Below are 19,985 nucleotides of genomic sequence, written 5' to 3' on the forward strand. Positions count from 1 at the left end.
CGATCACAACCCCTTCCACCGATTCAAGGGATCCTGAACCCTGAGAGGGAAGAATATGAGGCTTTGTCAGATAACAAATTCCATATGTTGGAATATTTGCATGTCTCGCCCACTGGTGTGGCCGTGTAGCGCTGCGGGCCTGTCTGGGGAGCTGTAGGCTGGGGGACCCGCGGGTGGGTTGGAGGGTGGGTGCTGGGATGTGTCGTTTGTAGAGCATGTTTGGTGTCAATAATGAGGCGTTTACCACATTATTGGTGGCAAGTGACGATATACAAGGTGCACCTAACTTGGTGACCCCAAAAACGAGCAGGATCATGAGCAGCCATATGTAGAATGGAAATTGCCTGGTGTCCCAAATACATATTCCTTCTCGAAGGCTTGCGGCAGAGAAAGTGAGAGGTGGCCTTCGTAGCCGAAGGACCCCTTACCCAGACAAGGGGTGCAGTATCCATCCCTGCACTCATAGCCGAAAGGACCCCTTACACAGACAAGGGGCGCAGTGTCCCTGCACTCCACTGGCCCCACCAGCCCCAACCATATGCATGCCTGTCCCACCCCAGTGTCTTTTCAATGTACACTAATTCATGACACCTGGCCTTTAGAGAATGGTGCATTTTTCAATTGGTCTTGGGTCCATATTTCCCATGAAAGTGTGTGATTGACCAGCATTTTGAGAGAGCCCCAACCACGGGGGGTTCATGGCAGTTCTCTGCCTGAGAGTTTTGAAGGAGAGTGGATTAAAGTGCTGCATTTTACTGTACACTTATTGTGAAAAATTGATAAAATGGCATACAATCTGTCATCAGTTGTGTCTGGTCACACAGGAAAACATCCCATAGGATCCAGGTCACCAAATGACTACAGGATTATTTTCCAATGTATTTTTTAATACATTTGTCCACAGCATGTGCTAGTATTCTACCACTGTAGTAAAACATTTTATGATGGCTCTATCAATATATGCCAATATTGTCACTTAAGAACACACTCATTTTGGACTTGCCCATTATGCCAGTAATGTCACTGTCAGAAAACATGTCTATGCTTTCTATGCTAATATTTGCCAGTATTCTGACGTAAAAACATACTCAGGTCGGCTTTCCCATAATCAGTGCTTGATTTGTAAGAAAAAGAAGTGCCGGGTCCCAAACATATTCTAGCACTCATGTGACACTGCGGGTAGGCAGTTCACTACCACTGCTGCCACCACCCGGAGCTGCTCCCCACAGTGTCCACATATTTGGAGCTACACTACAGCTCACACCTGCTCATTGGGGTCGATGGATGTTCTGACTATCGCCACTTCATAATTAAAGTGAGGCAATAAGTGCTGGGGTTCAAAAATACATGCCAGGGCTCAGTAACTACTGCCCGTAATGCATTAAGGCCTGGGTAGCAACAAAGGGCAATACTGGCCGTGCCAGTATCCCCACCTAATCATACACTCATGTTGGCTTTGCCCAAAATGCCACTAATGTCACTGTAAGAAAACATCTACTTCCTGACTGTGCCAATATATCCCAGTATTCCCACATAAGAACACTCTCATTTTGGTGTTTGGCCTATGCCAGTAATGCCACTGTAAGAAAACATCTCCTTCCTGGCTGTGCCAATATATCCCAGTATTCCCACATAAGAACACTCTCATGTTGGTGTTTGCCCTATGCCAGTAATGCCACTGTAAGATATCATCTACTTCCTGACTGTGAAAATATATCCCAGTATTCCCACATAAGAACACTCTCATTTTGGTGTTTGCCCTATGCCTGTATGCCACTGTAAGAAAACATCTGCTTCCTGGCTGTGCCAATATATCCCAGTATTCCCACATAAGAACACTCTCATGTTGGTATTTGCCCTATGCCAGTAATGCCACTGTAGAAAACATCTATTTCCTGGCTGTGCCAATATATCCCAGTATTCCTGCATAAGAACACTCTCATTTTGGTGTTTGCCCTATGCCAGTAATGCCACTGTAAGAAAACATCTGCTTCCTGGCTGTGCCAATATATCCCAGTATTCCCACATAGGAACACTCTCATGTTGGTGTTTGCCCTATGCCAGTAATGCCACTGTAAGAAATCATCTACTTCCTGGCTGTGCCAAAATATCCCAGTATTCCCGCATAACAACACTCTCATGTTGGTGTTTGCCCTACGCCAGTAATGCCACTGTAAGAAAACATCTACTTCCTTGCTGTGCCACTATATCCCAGTATTCCCACATAAGAACGCTCTCATCTTGGTGTTTGGCCTACGCCAGTGATGCCACTGTAAGAAATCATCTACTTCCTTGCTGTGCCAATATATCCCAGTGTTGCCACATAAGAACACTCTGATGTTGCTGTTGCCCTATGCCAGTGATGCCACTGTAAGAAATCATCTACCTCCTTGCTGTGCCAATATATCCCAGTGTTGCCACATGAGAACACTCTCATGTTGCTTTTTGCCCTATGCCAGTAATGCCACTGTAAGAAATCATCTCCTTCCTTGCTGTGCCAATATATGCCAGTATTCCCACATAAGAACACTCTCATGTTGGTGTTTACCCTATGCCAGTAATGCCACTGTAAGAAATCATCTACTTCCTGGCTGTGCCAATATATCCGAGTATTCCCGCATAAGAACACTCTCATTTTGGTGTTTGCCGTATGCCAGTAATGCCACTGTAAGAAAACATCTGCTTCCTGGCTGTGCCAATATATCCCAATATTCCTGCATAAGAACACTCTTGTGTTGGTGTTTGCCCTATGCCAGTAATGCCACTGTAAGAAAACATCTACTTCCTTGCTGTGCCACTATTTCCTAGTATTCCCACATAAGAACACTCTCATCTTGGTGCTTGCCCTATGCCAGTAATGCCACTGTAATAAAACATCTACTTCCAGGCTGTGCCAATATATCCCAGTATTCCCACATAAGAACACTCTCATGTTGGTGTTTGCCCTATGCCAGTAATGCCACTGTAAGAAATCATCTACCTCCTGACTGTGCCAATATATCCCAGTATTTCCACATAAGAACACTCTCATGTTGCTGTTTGCCGTATGCCAGTAATGCCACTGTAAGAAAACATCTGCTTCCTGGCGGTGCCAATATATCCCAGTATTCCCGCATCAGAACACTCTCAGGTTGGTGTTTGCCCTATGCCAGTAATGCCACTGTAAGAAAACATCTACTTCCTGGCTGTGCCAATATATCCCAGTATTCCCGCATAAGAACACTCTCATGTTGGTGTTTGCCCTATGCCAGTAATGCCACTGTAAGAAATCATCTACTTCCTGGCTGTGCCAATATATCCCAGTATTCGCGCATAAGAACACTCTCATGTTGGTGTTTGCCCTATGCCAGTAATGCCACTGTAAGAAAACATCTACTTCCTTGCTGTGCCACTATATCCCATTATTCCCACATAAGAACACTCTCATCTTGGTGTTTGTCCTATGCCAGTAATGCCAATGTAAAAAATCATCTACTTCCTGGCTGTGCCAATATATCCCAGTATTCCCGCATAAGAACACTCTCATGTTGGTGTTTGCCCTATGCCAGTAATGACACTGTAAGAAAATATCTACTTCCTTGCTGTGCCACTATATCCCAGTATTCCCACATAAGAACACTCTCATCTTGGTGTTTGCCCTATGCCAGTAATGCCACTGTAAGAAATCATCTACTTCTTTGCTGTGCCAATATATCCCAGTGTTGCCACATAAGAACACTCTCATGTTGCTTTTTGCCCTATGCCAGTAATGCCACTGTAAGAAATCATCTACTTCCTGGCTGTGCCAATATATCCCAGTGTTGACTCATAAGAACACTCTCATGTTGCTTTTTGCCCTATGCCAGTAATGCCACTGTAAGAAATCATCTACTTCCTTGATGTGCCAATATATCCCAGTGTTGCCACATAAGAACACTCTCATGTTGCTTTTTGCCCTATGCCAGTAATGCCATTGTAAAAAAAAAGTGTCCATGCTTGAATCTAAACTCACATCTTTTTACCTACCACAAAAGCATGTCTTTGCTTCCTGACATCCTTGACATCTCCAATACACTTGCACTACCTCTGCACCAAATACCCTGTTTGGGTCTCTCTATCACACATCCAACACCCATCTGCTGGAGCGGTATGCCCTCAGTAATACAAACAGAGGATGCAGACACAAGCGGGCAAACACTTGTGTCATGGCTGGCAGTGCCCACAGTAATCGGCAGCTGTTTCCTGCTAGTGTGATCGCAGTAGCCCTAAATTGTTTGCATAGCCACTGGCACCAGGATTATGCTACCGGCCACAGCATGCAGTGTTCTCTGCAGTGACTTGTTTCCTTCCCTGCCAGCATCATCATGGAAAGGTTCACCCATGACTAGTAAGAGGTTATGTGTTGCTCCCCTGTGTGTCACCTGTCTTCGGTTGTTGCTGTCGCTTAAGGGTGCCCTGGGCTGCACCTGCTAGATTCATTCTCACATTCTTGGTCATGGCTATGTTTGGAGGTTACTTCATGCTGTGCCCCCGCTGTACCCGCCATCAGTTCCTTCATAGTATAGAAGCCGTGCATTTGATCCCGCAGAAGTTTCAGGATTATGACCTCGAAGTGCTTTGCAGAAGTTTCTCCAGCGCTTCTCTGGAGAATCTATCCGAGGATCACTGTCAATGCACGAAACATGTGATTGACAGATCAAAGCGCACTTAATAGCCAAGGCGAGGCGGGATTACACATGGGCGACAGGTGTGCTGCAGAAGCAAAAGACATGTAGATAAAAGTTATTTGACACATAGCTCTTAGAAAGAAATGCGGCAGTGTAATTCTAATATCAATCCCTGCAATGAGAGAACACATGTTCACACGTTGCTGCATAAATGCTTGTTTCGCTGAGGACCTGTAAGCACAGCGTCGTCCTTCATCCTGCAAGGGGCAGAATGATCTACACGTCCTTTTTTTTTAATTGTTGCCTTTTTAGCTTACAAAAATCCTTACACAACATGTAGAAAAACATCATATAAAATACATAACCCTTAAAATCCATTATACACGCCCTTTCAAGGATTATATGTGGGCATTGGCATCCATGCTTGCCCGCTACACTGGCACATTTCACTCAGCGTGCCTGCAGTCGACAACTGGGGAGTAGCCAAGACATGATGCTTCAATAAGTAAAAACCATGATCGTTAACCTGGATGGAAATCACAACAGACACGTCCCCTTTCAATGGTCCATACACCTGGGCAAGCCCCGGCACAACACAGCTCGGGAAGTGTTGTTGCTCAAAGCAACAGATAACTCAGCAAGTCAAGGCACTAACAGCAAACTTCACTTCCTGGGAAAATGTTTCCACTCCTTGGGATGGATCACGGAGTAGAATGGGTCACTGCAATATCCTCTCTGTAGCTCTTTCAAACAGCACAGTGCTTCGAGGCATAGCAATACCAGTAGGCGCTATACACATAGCATAACATAACAAATAGTTTAAATCAGGTCGGCCAGATTGATGTTCACTAAAAGAAACATCACCATATAATTTCCCCTGTGAAATCTTTTTAATGATGTGATCTCCATCACATATAAAATCTACTAGGTCCCATGTTATAGTCCAATCTCCTTCCCCGCTAGTAACCGAGATGGACCCTGGCAAGGGCCTTGAACGACGACAGCCAAAGGATCACAAACAACAAAGATAGTGGCGCAAGGCCACAAGCAACTCAAGACGTATCACTCTGGAGCCAACTCTTGCAGTAACCACAGACATGTGCAAGACTCACAAAGGACTTGGAAAGACAGTGGTTCACTCAGGCCTTCCTGGAGCGCTGACATAGATCCAGAGAGGAAACCAGAACGTGGACTAAAGATGGATTTATGCTGCACTTGAGTATCCAGTGGGCCCTTGAGATAACTCTTCATGAGTAACAGGCAACATCACTGGGAATGGCCCGTGTTCTCGGCCCAAATAGCCCTTCCCCTCCTGTTCGCATCCATGTTTCCCATCTAAGCGCTGTGAAGCAGGTATCACTTGTATAAAATAGATCAATAGCATATATAAATTATTGCAGACAACACTGGAGTCACTTTTTTGAGTTCCTGCCTCCCCTTCAATTTATGGAGACACCCCCCTTTCAATTCTTTTGGCATATCCACTGCAAGAGAAGGTACCAGTAGATAGTCTTTCACACCCCGAAGAAGGATTTGCTCAACGCCCGAAGAAGGATTTGCTCAATGCCCGAAGAAGGATTTGCTCAATGCCTGAAGAAGGATTCGCTAAATGCCCAAAGAAGGATTTGCTCAACACCTGAAGAAGGATTCGCTGAACGTCCCAAGAAGGATTTGCTCAACGTTCCAAGAAGGATTTGCTCAAAGCCTGAAGAAGGATTTGCTCAATGCCTGAAGAAGGATTCGCTAAATGCCCAAAGAAGGATTTGCTCAACACCTGAAGAAGGATTTGCTGAACGTCCCCAGAAGGATTCGCTCAACACATGAAGAAGGATTCGCTGAACGTCCCAAAAGGATTCGCTCAACACCTGAAGAAGGATTCGCTAAATGCCAAAAGAAGGATTTGCTCAACGCCCAAAAAGGATTCGCTCAACACCTGAAGAAGGATTCGCTGAACATCCCAAGAAGGATTTGCTCAACGTTCCAAGAAGGATTTGCTCAATGCCCGAAGAAGGATTCGCTAAATGCCCAAAGAAGGATTTGCTCAACACCTGAAGAAGGATTCGCTGAACGTCCCCGGAAGGATTCGCTCAACACCTGAAGAAGGATTCGCTGAACGTCCCAAAAAGGATTCGCTCAACACCTGAAGAAGGATTCGCTAAATGCCAAAGGAAGGATTTGCTCAACGCCCAAAAAGGATTCGATCAACGCCTGAAGAAGGATTTGCTCAACACCTGAAGAAGGATTCGCTGAACGTCCCAAGAAGGATTTGCTCAATGTTCCAAGAAGGATTTGCTCAACGCCCGAAGAAGGATTTGCTCAATGCCTGAAGAAGGATTTGCTAAATGCCCAAAGAAGGATTTGCTCAACATCTGATGAAGTATTCGCTGAACGTCCCCAGAAGGATTCGCTCAACACCTGAAGAAGGATTCGCTGAACGTCCCAAGAAGGATTCGCTCAACACCTGAAGAAGGATTCGCTAAATGCCCAAAGAAGGATTTGCTCAACGCCCAAAAAGGATTTGCGCAACGCCTGAAGGATTCGCTCAACACCTGAAGAAGGATTCGCTGAATGTCCCAAGAAGGATTTGCTCAACGTTCCAAGAAGGATTTGCTCAACGCCCATAGAAGGATTTGCTCAACGCCTGAAGAAGGATTCGCTAAATGCCCAAAGAAGGATTTGCTCAACACCAGAAGAAGGATTCGCTGAACGTCCCAAGAAGGATTTGCTCAACACCTGAAAAAGGATTCGCTGAACGTCCCAAGAAGGATTTGTTCAACACCTGAAGAAGGATTCGCTAAATGCCCAAAGAAAAATGTGCTCAATGCCCAAAAAGGATTCGCTCAACGCCTGAAGAAGGATTCGCTCAACACCTGAAGAAGGATTCTCTGAACGTCCCAAGAAGGATTTGCTCAACGTTCCAAGAAGGATTCGCTCAACGCCTGAAGAAGGATTTGCTCAAAGTCCCAAGAAGGATTCGCTCAACGCCTGAAGAAGGATTTGCTCAAAGTCCCAAGAAGGAATCGCCTTGGAAGCTTGCGGAGTCAGCAATCGAAGGAGCGTTTTCTCAACTCCACTCAGTGCTCGAAGTCCACGAAAACAAGTAGTGGAACTATGCTCCCAGCTGGCCTGCCCCGTTCCCCACAAACCCGTGCACTCCAACCCCCCAAACAAACACACCTGCGGTTTAAGGGATCAGTTTCAACTTCTTCCTACACTTTTATTTTAAAACTAAGCCATTCAGGAACGGTTTGTATTTAAAATAAAGGTATAGGAACAGAAAAAGTAATAAAAAAAGGAGAGGAGCACTGCTCCCACCTGCTCCCACCCTCTTTGACCACTCACTCCACTGACTTAAAGGTTTGCATCTATTCCCATCAGAAGAGATCGCAGCGGTGGGGTCAGAGTGCAACACAAGAACCGACTATCGTTATCAGCTATGAGTGCCTGTCCTGCATCGATTGACTCTGAATTGTGTCCCACCATGGATCCCAGCCCGTGGTCGTCCCTTTTTCCACTCCCAGTAAGAAAAGGGATCAACGGTGATCTTGCCTGCTTAACCAAGAACATTTGCTGGGCAATGGTGTTGCTAGGTCTGGAGAAGACCCGGGGCTATGCTAATGTCAGGACTGGCAGGACTCGGGGCTAGCTAGACTTTTGGTTGTAGCCCCTGAGTTTCTATCCTGGGCTATGATCTCAGCCTCCCCTAGCAACGCTTCTGTTGCTGGGACTATCCCAGGTGTCCTCAGGACAAGGTCCCCCATTACTGCCCAATAAGGGTACTTAGATCCAGAGATCTCATTGTAGGTAATCCTTCTATGCAGAACACATGTTGTCGTATCCCCTGCCCTTACTTGGGATGGCCAGTCAATACGGGCCAAGTGTAGGACCATCTGTCGTCACCTGGGATCGCCTGGCTCTGTTCCCAAGTCCAGTACCATCTGCCCTTACCTGGGATAGGGGCCCTTGGGCCCATGTCCAGTACCATCTGCCCTTACCTGGGATAGCTGCCTTTGCTCCCAGGTCCAGTGCCATCTTCCATTACCTGGGATATCCTTCCCCTGGACCCAAGTCCAGAGCTATCTGCCCTTACCTGTGATACCAGCCCCTGGGCCCAAGTCCAGTACCATTTGCCCTTACCTGGGATAGCGACCCCTGGGCCCAAGTCCAGTGCCATCTGCCCTTACCTGGGATCCTTCCCCTGCTTGGAAGTCCAGTACCATATCCCATTACTTGGGATATCCTGCCCCTGGGCCCAAGTCCACTACAATCTGCCCTTACCTGGGATAGCTGTCTCTGCACCCAAGTCCAGTGTCATCTGCTTTTACCTGGGATATCCTGCCTCTGCTTCCAGGTCCAGTACCATCTGCCATTACTTGGGATATTCTGCTCCTGGGCCCAGGTCCAGTACCATCTGCTCTTATCTGGAAAAGCTGCCCCTGCTTCCAGGTCCAGTACCATCTGCCATTACTTGGGATATTCTGCCCCTGGGCCCAGGTCCAGTACCATCTGCTCTTATCTGGAAAAGCTGCCCCTGCTTCCAAGTCCAGTACCATCTATCTATCAAAAGACTGAACGATGACTATTCTTCCTTCGTTATAGATAGCAACACCATTAAAGTAGCAAAAGAGGTAAAAACATTAGGTTTTTACCTCGACTCCTGCCTCTCTCTAACAAAGCAGGTGAGTGCGATGGCCTCTACTACCGCATACACCTGCAAGTTGATTAGAGCAGCTAAACCATACTTGTCCACCACCAGCTGCCTCACCCTATCAAGAGCTCTGGTATTATCCAAATTGGACTATTTCAACGCACTATACATAGGGTCTAATAAACACACGCTGCAAAAAATCCAAACCTTGCAGAACAACTCCCTCAGAGCTGCCTTAGGAATCCCAAGAAGAGAGCATATCTGAGATGTCAGAAGATAATCAAACTGGCTCTCTACAGCTGACAAAATTAAACTTAAAACAGTATCACTAACTTTCAAAAGTATCAATGACTTAGCCCCCAAATACCTAATAGAAAGGTTCAAAAGAAGTACTTTCAATAGACCTATCAGAGAAGCATAATGACCAACCATCTAGTTGTGCCCCCATTTAAACTGAGCACTGCCGCAGGCAACAGCTTCCCAGTCAAAGCAACCCAGTTGTGGAACTCCCTCCCTACCTCTTTAAGGTCTGACCAATCCTATCCACACTTCAGACTTAACTGTATTAAATGTCTCAAAGAAAACGACCTATAACTGACCGACACCAGGACTTCTCACACCTGATCCACCTGTAAATTGCAGCTGAACGCATACTCACATGCCCATCTCCCCCGCTTACTCTACCTTGCTTTTTGACTTTCAATGTATACTGTGTATACACCTCTATGTACAAAATACTTGTGTATATTACTCTGTATATACCTCTGTGTACAAATGTGTGTGGTTATCATCATCCTTGTTGTCAATGTATCCAGTAACTACTCTGGTATGTGTAACTGTAACCTGTAAGCTTAAAGTATTCTTGTACACGCGCCCGGATACCTTCGGGTCTGACGCGCGCTATAAATAAATAAACAAACAAACAAACAAACAAGCATTACCTGGGATATCCTGCGCCTGGTCCCAAGTCCAGTACCATCTTCCCTTACCTGGGATAGCTTCCCCGGGGCCCAAGTCCAGTACCATCTTCCCTTACCTGGGATAGCTTCCCCGGGGCCCAAGTCCAGTACCATCTTCCCTTACCTGGGATAGCTTCCCCTGGGCCCAAGTCCAGTAGCATCTTCCCTTACCTGGGACAGCTTCCCCGGGGCCCAAGTCCAGTACCATCTGCCCTTACCCGGGATAGCTTCCCCGGGGCCCAAGTCCAGTACCATCTTCCCTTACCCGGGATAGCTTCCCCGGGGCCCAAGTCCAGTACCATCTTCCCTTAACTGGGATATCCTGCCCATGGGCCCAAGTCCAGTACCATCTTCCCTTACCTGGGATAGCTTCCCCGGGGCCCAAGTCCAGTACCATCTTCCCTTACCTGGGATAGCTTCCCTGGGGCCCAAGTCCAGTACCATCTTCCCTTACCTGGGATAACTTCCCCGGGGCCCAAGTCCAATACCATCTTCCCTTACCTGGGATAGCTTCCCCGGGGCCCAAGTCCAGTACCATCTTCCCTTACCTGGGATAGCTTCCCCGGGGCCCAAGTCCAGCACCATCTTCCCTTACCTGGGATATCCTGCCCATGGGCCCAAGTCCAGTACCATCTTCCCTTACCTGGGATAGCTTACCCGGGGCCCACATGTTGGCTTTATTTTGGGGTTATATCTATAACAGGTGGTATGTTTTGTTATGGTGGCATATGGTGGTATTTTATAATTCTTGGTAATATATTGTGGTAACTCGTGGTATTTTTATAGTGGTGAGACTCATTTCAGAATATTGCCCAACAATTGTTTTTACCAGGGTCCCTAACAGCAAACAAAATACTGGACTTGATACACTCTGGATGAATGGTTCATGCCCCCTTGTGGTACTTTATGTACAATACCACACTACACCCTTTTGGTTGAATTTCAACAATTATGAAGCATGCAATTGAAATACTTCACATTTGTACATGCCTGGTTTTGTAAAAAATCAAAATGATTAAATACAAATTAAAAGAAAATAATAATACTTCACATTCATTCAATCTCTATTGCTAAACAGCTCACGGCAGCTACTTTTTTTTGAGATATCTCTTACTACACTTCTGTCTTTTTATACATGTCAAATAAAATGGACTGAATGCAACATAGATGCAATAGGACTACAAGTTACTTTGAAATCTGTATTTTCTTACTGTAAAATAGAAATATGCAAGTTACACAGAGTAACAGTTAAGCCCACATTGTATTTCACAGCGCGAATGCATTGCAATAGTTTACAAGTATTTTTTCTGTGCCAAGTCTTGCCAACTGTCCTTGGCAATGTGGAACTGGGCAAGAGAAATACACTTTAAAAAAAAAGAAAAACAAAGCAAAGATTTTCTAAACATAAATGCAGAGTCACATGCCTGTTTAAAAATAGACAGCACCTAATATGAAGTCACCTACTTAACCTCGACTAACTGACCTCATTCAAAACTGCAGCCCCTCTCTTAACCTCATTTTTGCCTAGATATCTTGGCAATATTTCTGATTCAGTTTGGTATGGAGATCTTCCCCAATCTTTCTGTCTGCCTCACTCAGGGTCACTCAGATAAGGACCGCTTAAGCATCAGACAGCCTCAGCCAGCTCTGAATTCCATCTCTAGCCAGCCCTTTGCCACTTCGTCTCCCAGTGCCCGAAGATGACCGATTATTCCCTCTCAAATCCCTTTTTATCAAATCCCCCTGTCACTCAAAGGAAATGCCTCCCCTTGAGCAGATCATTCCAGTGCAATGTCACATGATTTCATTGCTGGAGAGCAAAAGATACATCTCTCCTTGAGCTTCCTGCTCTAACAAAGCCCTGTTTTCAGTGGATCGCCCAGCGCAAATTCAGCCTGCCCGTTTAATGAACCATTTTAAAGAGCTTTGTGCATTTTCCAAATCTGCCTACAGCCTATTTCACCACGGACTAATTTGCACTAAATGTTATTAAGGGATTCAGTTACATGTTAACTGGGGTTGGGGTAGTATGTTCATTTTGCTCTTTCAAGCATGTGCTCTGTGCATTGGCATCTATTTAATCCTACCTGAGACTCACACTCTTGAGTCCGGAAATGAGTTGAGTTCAGAAATGAGTTTCACCGCCTCAGCCCCTATACAATTCAAACCCACGCTAACATGTGCATGCTAAAATGAGTCTCAGCCCTAGAATTCAGAGCCCCTACTCCTGCACAAGTCCAGTACCATCTCCCCTTACCTGGGATAGCAGCTATGGGGCCAAGTCCAGTTCTGTCTTCCCTTACCTGGGATAGCTGCCCCTGGGGCCAAGTCCAGTACCATCTCCCCTTACCTGGGATAGCGGCTCTGGGGCCAAGTCCAGTACTGTCTTCCCTTACCTGGGATAGCTGCCCCTGGGGCCAAGTCCAGTAGCATCTGCCATTACCTGGGATATCCTACCCCTCAGCCAAAGTCCAGTACCATCATCCCTTACCTGGGATAGCTGCACGTGGCTCAAGTCCAGTCCCATGTGCCCTTACGTGCGATAGCTTCCCCTGGACCCAAGTTTACCAATCAATCAATTCCAGAAAACAGATAAATGAGCTCCTGTTTAAATGAATGATTTTTCTTGCAATGTCTGCATGCTCTCGCTTTTAGACTCTTGTGCTCAGCGCTTAGACAGTGCTCTCTGTGATTAGGCGCTATATAAATGGCCTTAAACACGTGCAGCATTGTTCGGAGTTAGCTGTGACATAGCGGTTGAATGTTTCCACTGCAGACATCTGCCTTTGTTTATCATCGTCGTACATATGCCCGGATAATCCATCTATTCCATTTTAGGGGAGAAAGTAATACCACATAACCAATCATAATTAGCCATAAGGCTCCCACAAAGGTTCATCTGGGTTTCAGTCTGCTGCTCAGTCTGCTGCTCAGTCTCAGTCTGCTGCCCAGTCTGCTGCTCAGTCTCAGTCTGCTGCTCAGTCTGCTGCTCAGTCTCAGTCTGCTGCCCAGTCTGCTGCTCAGTCTCAGTCTGCTGCTCAGTCAGATGCCCAGTCTGCTGCTCAGTGTCAGTCTGCTGCTCAGTCTGCTGCTCAGTCTCAGTCTGCTGCTCAGTCAGATGCCCAGTCTGCTGCTCAGTGTCAGTCTGCTGCTCAGTCTGCTGCTCAGTCTCAGTCTGCTGCTCAGTCAGATGCCCAGTCTGCTGCTCAGTGTCAGTCTGCTGCTCAGTCTGCTGCTCAGTCTGCTGCTCAGTCTCAGTCTGCTGCCCAGTCTGCTGCTCAGTCTCAGTCTGCTGCTCAGTCAGATGCCCAGTCTGCTGCTCAGTGTCAGTCTGCTGCTCAGTCTGCTGCTCAGTCTGCTGCTCAGTCTCAGTCTGCTGCCCAGTCTGCTGCTCAGTCTCAGTCTGCTGCTCAGTCAGATGCCCAGTCTGCTGCTCAGTGTCAGTCTGCTGCCCAGTCTGCTGCTCAGTCTCAGTCTGCTGCTCAGTCTGCTGCTCAGTCTCAGTCTGCTGCCCAGTCTGCTGCTCAGTCTCAGTCTGCTGCTCAGTATCAGTCTGCTGCCCAGTCTGCTGCTCAGTCTCAGTCTGCTGCTCAGTCTGCTGCTCAGTCTCAGTCTGCTGCTCAGTCAGATGCCCAGTCTGCTGCTCAGTGTCAGTCTGCTGCTCAGTCTGCTGCTCAGTCTCAGTCTGCTGCTCTGTCAGATGCCCAGTCTGCTGCTCAGTCTCAGTCTGCTGCCCAGTCTGCTGCTCAGTCTCAGTCTGCTGCCCAGTCTGCTGCTCAGTCTGATCACCTGCGGCACTGGCCTAACTTAAGCTTAGATATCCACGCTGGCCTGTGCCTTAACCGTGGATGTTAGAAGTGAGTCATGAGTCAGGCCCTGGTCCCGTCATAGAAGTGTTGCTTTTTGGGTCGAGTCATAGAGTCTGGTATTTTGCTCATGTAAGGTTGAATGCTCATTTTTGTGCTGCATAATTTAATCACGGGGGTTGCATTTTCGGATGGGTCTCTGGGAGGCTTTCTTTGGTTGTGAATGAAGCCTCGAGCCCAGACCGAGCCGTGCCAGGACACGGGGCACGCTTTGCTTACTCCCATTCACGAGACACCTTTTGACCTTTGTCTTTCTCTGTCTAGGTTGACAGCTCCAGGTCTCCTCATGGCGTGTGTCATTATGGCCTTCCAGATTGGACCAACACCGTGCCAGGTAAGTCACCGCCACCAACATTCATACAAGCTGCTTCTTGGCTGGAAAATATAGCGCTGCATTTGTGGTACAAGTCCAGGGCAGAAACTGAAGACATCAAGGACGGATTTATAAGCGATCCACAAATATACAAATATTTATAATCAGCCCTGTAGTGGTTCCCATTCTGCAGATTTGGAAAGGCAGGAAACCCCGTGGCTGCTCCCTTCCCTGTTTACTGAGCTTCGTGGCGCTAGACACAGTGCATCGGTAATTGGGTAAAATATCAAAACACATCTGCAATGTACTCAAAAGATAACCGCTCTAATTATTATTAACCCTAACCCTAACTATCTAATTATTATTAACAACTACACACAATGTGAATGATGTTTTGGGCAGTAATTAGTTGGAAACATTAATTTTCCTCCTTTCAAGTGTGAAACCATAATTTGATATTTCAAACGCACCTCAGTTGACATGCCCCCCAAGTTCAGATGGTATAACCCACAGCCTGTGGCCACCTGTACTGAATGGTATAACCCACAGCCGGTGGCCACCTGTACTGAATGATATAACCCACAGCCCGTGGCCACCTGTACTGAATGGTATAACCCACAGCCTGTGCTGTGCCCACTTATACTGAATGGTATAACCCACAGCCGGTGGCCACCTCCACTGAATGGTATAACCCAAAGCTGGTGGCCACCTCTACTGAATGGTATAACCCAGAGCCGGTGGCCACCTGTACTGAATGATATGTTAAGCGGAAAACCTGTGCAGTTCCCTCTGGGACCACTGCAAAGGATTTAGGCTTACAGGTGTTGGCAGTAAACCCACTTTATAGCTGTCTGTTCCACACAGATTCACCTGGTAGCTGTGGCTGAGCAGTCAGACCTCTCTCAAGAAAGGTTAGGCAGTATGTGGAGTATACAAAATAGGGCAATTTACACAATAGAACAAGCAAACACGGAACAGAGCTTGGGTGTAAAGATATATAGGTATTTATTTATAACAACACATCTAGAGAAAACTCTCTGGCACTAATACGGCAAACAACTTCAATTACAATTACTATACGTAGATCAATCCCCCTAACAATAGTTTGACAATTCTATGTTCAACGGCACCACTTATTTGCAGACAGAGGTGAATGCTTTAACCTAGATGGCACTCTAGTATTAGTTAGGATGGGAGAGAAAAGGCAGGGTATGAAATCAACTCAGTACCAACACTTTTACGAACAAATGCAAGGCAAGTAAGGCAGGGTCTACTGTAGATCACAAAGTTCAGAGGCTAGGCCCACTCAGAGAGAGGCAAGGCGAAATGTCCCAAAAAGTATCAGTGGAAATGCACTTCGAGTCTTTGGCGCAAATTGTCACAGAAAGATTGGACCAGTTCAGAACAGTAAGTTAAGAAAGCTTGGAGGCGACCCAATGGAGAGGCGAGGATTAAGACACCTCACGCTAACTGACACAAGGGAAGCCAGGTGGACACGGTACCTTGTATATGGAGAAACAGCTCCGGCGGGGGCAGTTGTTCCTGGTGGCGGATGCAAGTCGGGGCTTTGCCAAGAGAAGAGATGATCTTGTTGTCGAAGGAAAGTTGAAGATCGTTGCACCACCAGGGAAGAGACCAGCCGCGGAGTGCTCCGTCACAAGGCACCACTTTTTGGTCGCGGTACGGGATAGTGGCTATCCAGTTGCCGGGGTGCTCAGCACGGGCAATTCGACCACTACGCCCTGGAAGCAAAGAAAAAGCAAAGGGGACTGGTTGTTCCAACCAGTCAGGGGAAGAAGACTCTCCGGCGGGGAGATCTCCTCTGTCGTCGGGAAGTGGGGAGTCGGTTCAGCAGGGCTCCACCGGAGGTGTCGTCGTTGCAGGTCGGCTCAGCTTTACCCTCGTCGGATTCTTAGGTCCTGTGGCGACTTCTGAAGATCCAGTCCCAAAAGCCCTGCTTTTATGCGGAAAACCCCCATTCATTCAGCCTAGCTGTCAATCAAAACACGCTAAGTGGTGAGCGGGGTGGCTCACCACTTGGGCCAATCACACCAGAGTGCGACTTGAGTTGGCAAGGCAACTCAGTCCAGGGTGCCTAAACCCCCTCCCACACCCCCTGTGGTACCCAGACAGAATGGCACCACTTTGGAGGGCCTCTGTGCAGAAGCCCACCAGAAGTGGAACAAAGGGCTCAACCTTTGGTTTAGGAGTCACAGAGACGAACACAGATGCCATTTTAAAAACTGAGTTCTGGCAGAAAATACCAACCGATAGATTTATTTAAGATAAATAAACCGGTGGTATGTTAGAGATTAACGAGAAAAAGTATTAACCTCCAACAATGGGAAGAATCCCATAGGTTTATATTCGGGGTCGAATATAACAAGTAGTTTCCACTGCCACCAGCCAAAACTCGACGAGGGGGGACGGGACAGTGCTCCCTCGAATAACAGACCCAGGGGTAATCGAATTACCCTACCAGTACGTCCACAATAGGATGGTTTGTACTAGTTTGGTTACTAAATTTAGGTCTAGTAAAGCCAATGGTGACTTTACATGCCCGGGGAGACAGTAGTCAGTCCCCGGGTATGGAGTCTATGGTGGGGATCCTCTAGGACACCCCAGTGTTACGGCACGGAGGCTGCGGTGTAACACACATAGGAAAACATATGAGACCCTATGGAGTAAAAGACCTCATAGCCCATAGAACACATTGACATTCAAAGGAAGTAACCACATTCATGTCCAAGAGTGGGAGAAAAAGAGTCTCACTCTTGGCAGGATGGAAAAAAACAAACTCCAGAAATCCAGCAAAGCTGCTGGGGGACTTGCTAGGTTAGGAAATTCAGCCTAAACAGAGAATTCTCCCTAACACTCGCCCCCCCCCCAGACTAACGGACAGGAGGATTTAATCCACTCCTGGATGAATCTCATACCTCTAGTCGATGACATACATCCTAGAGAGACCATCAGCATTTTGGTGGTGACACCCTGACCTGTGCTCAATGGTGAAATCAAACCCTTGCAGGCAGATCGACCATTTCAGTAGTTTTGGGTTTTCCCCTTTCATTTGCATTAACAATCTCAAGGGTTGGTGGTCAGTCTGAATGACAAAAGCAGAACCATACAAGTATGGCCTAAACTTCTTCAGAGCCCACATGATAGCAAAGCATTCTCTTTCGATTGTTGCCCACCTTGTTTCAGGATCCTTCAGCTTGCGGCTGATGAAGCAAACGGGGTGCTCCCTACCTTTCACATCCAGTTGACTGAGTACTGCACCTATTCCTACATTTGAAGCATCTGTCTGCACAATGAAAGTTTGGTGGTAGTCAGGAGCTCTGACTACTGGGGCTTGGCAAAGAGCCTTTTTCAGGTTTTCAAAAGCCTGATTGCACTCCTCGTTCCATCTAACCTTTTTAGGAAATTTGGGAGAGGAGATGACATTCAGAGGAGAAGCTATGGTCCCATAGTTCTCAATGAAATTCCTGTAATACCCAGTGAGGCCTAGGAAGGCTCTCACTTGGGTCTGAGTAGTAGGTGTTGTCCAATTTTGCACAGCTTCAATCTTACTGAGCAAAGGCCTTATATCTCCACCTCCTACCTCATGTCCAAGATAGATTACCTTACTCTGTCCAATTTGGCATTTACTCGCCTTTATGGTCAGATTGGCTCGTCCAAGAGCCTGCAAAACATCTCTCAGGTGGGTTACATGTTCTTCCCAGGAATTGCTGAACACTGCTATGTCATCCAAGTATGCCATGCAGAAGTCCTCCATCCCATTCATAACCTGGTTTACCATCCGTTGAAATGAAGCAGGTGCATTTTTCAATCCGAAAGGCATTACCTTAAACTGGTATAAGCCAACGGGGGTAGAAAATGCAGTTTTCTCCTTGGCATGGTCTGTCAGGGCTATTTGCCAATAGCCTGACGTCAAGTCAAATGTGCTGAGGAACTTGGCTGCTCCGAGTTTATCCACCAACTCATCTGTTCTTGGCAAAGGGTAGGCATCTGTCTTGGTGACTGCATTAAGAGCTCTATAATCCACGCAGAATCTAAGTTCTTTAGATCCGGCCTTTGATACTAACACATCTGGGCTAGACCATGGACTAGTAGAGGGCTCTATTACCCCGAGATCAAGCATCTTGCTGACCTCACCTTTGATGTGGGTTCGTACGTTTTCTGAAATTTGGTATCCTCTGCTTTTGACTGGCAGACAGTCACTAGTGAGTATGTCATGCTGGCCCCAAGGGGTCAAGCCTGGTGAAAGCGAGAACAGAGAGGCAAACTGATTCAACATAGATTTGCACTCTTCTTGTTGCTCGTGTGTCAGATTTGAAGAGAGATTTACTCCTTCAATTTTTTCGTCTAAAGGTAAGCCTCTGAGGAGATCCGGGAGAGCTTCACTCTCTTCTTCTTCCTCTGATGATGCTAGAAGCAACGCTCCTACATCAGGTCTTGAGACATACGCTTTGAGTCGATTGGTGTGGAACACTGTCGGAGCCTCCTTGGGATTGCCCAAGTCCACCAGATAGTTGACCTCTCAGAGTTTTCCCACAACTCTGAATGGTCCCATCCATTTGTCTTGCAAGGCCCTCTGCCTTGTTGGGATCATAACGAGAACGAGCTGGTCTTGAGTGAACTCAACCATGTTAGCCTTTTGATCATGCCAGTGCTTGACCAATGCTTGTCCAGCTTTCAAGTTATCGCTTGCTTCTGTCATCACGCGCGACATTCTCCTCCGGAGACCTATCACATAGTCAGTCACTCTGACTGGCTTGGGGGAAGGAGCACTCTCCAACCCCTCCTTAATCAGGGCCAATGGACCTCTGACGGGATGACCATAGAGAAGCTCGAAGGGAGAATATCCTACTCCCTCCTGAGGGACTTCTCTATAAGCAAAGAGAAGGCATGGCAGTAGAAGGTCCCACTTTCGTTTAAGGGGTTCCTCTAAAGCACCTATCATGCTCTTCATGGTTCGGTTGAACCGTTCTACCAACCCATTGGTTTGTGGGTGGTAAGCGGTTGAGAACTTGTAAGTAACTCCACACATTTTCCACATGGCTTTCATGTAGTGGGACATAAAGTTTGACCCCCTGTCAGAGATTACTTCCTTAGGAAACCCGACCCTGGTAAAAATACCAAGGAGGGCCCTAGCCACAGCCGGAGCTGTAACAGTCCTCATAGGAATTGCCTCAGGATACCTAGTAGCATGGTCTACTACAACAAGTATAAACCTGTTGCCTGAGGAGGTTGGAGGAGCAAGGGGACCAACAATGTCAATCCCTACTCTCTCAAATGGGACTCCCACAACTGGGAGAGGCACTAAAGGTGCCACATTCTTGAAGCCAACCTTACCAGATGTCTGGCAGGTGTGGCAGCTCCTGCAGTGTGTTTCTACTTCGGCCCCCATCTTCGGCCAATAAAAGTAGAGAAAGAGCCTTTCCTTAGCCTTCTTGAAACTCAAGTGACCAGCCAAAGGAATCTTGTGGGCTAACTGCAAGAACTGTGGTCTGTCCTCTTGGGGTACTACAAGTCATTTGTAGTCTCCAGGTG

The 19,985-nt window shown here is 47.0% G+C and overlaps 1 protein-coding gene across 1 annotated transcript in view; it reads left to right on the forward strand.

The window, feature by feature from the left end:
- The window catches only part of LOC138504593 (ADAMTS-like protein 5), a 567,458-nt gene that overhangs the window by 89,433 nt on the left and 458,040 nt on the right, over positions 1 to 19,985 (forward strand). Inside the window, exon 2 of the mRNA XM_069625180.1 lies at positions 14,384 to 14,453. Within this exon, the coding sequence (XP_069481281.1) occupies positions 14,384 to 14,453 (70 nt within the window). The remainder of the gene's footprint in view (positions 1 to 14,383; positions 14,454 to 19,985) is intronic.

The sequence above is a fragment of the Ambystoma mexicanum genome, chromosome 11 (assembly GCF_040938575.1).
Source record: "Ambystoma mexicanum isolate Mex_15411 chromosome 11, UKY_AmexF1_1, whole genome shotgun sequence".
NCBI classification, from domain to species: Eukaryota; Metazoa; Chordata; class Amphibia; order Caudata; family Ambystomatidae; genus Ambystoma; species Ambystoma mexicanum.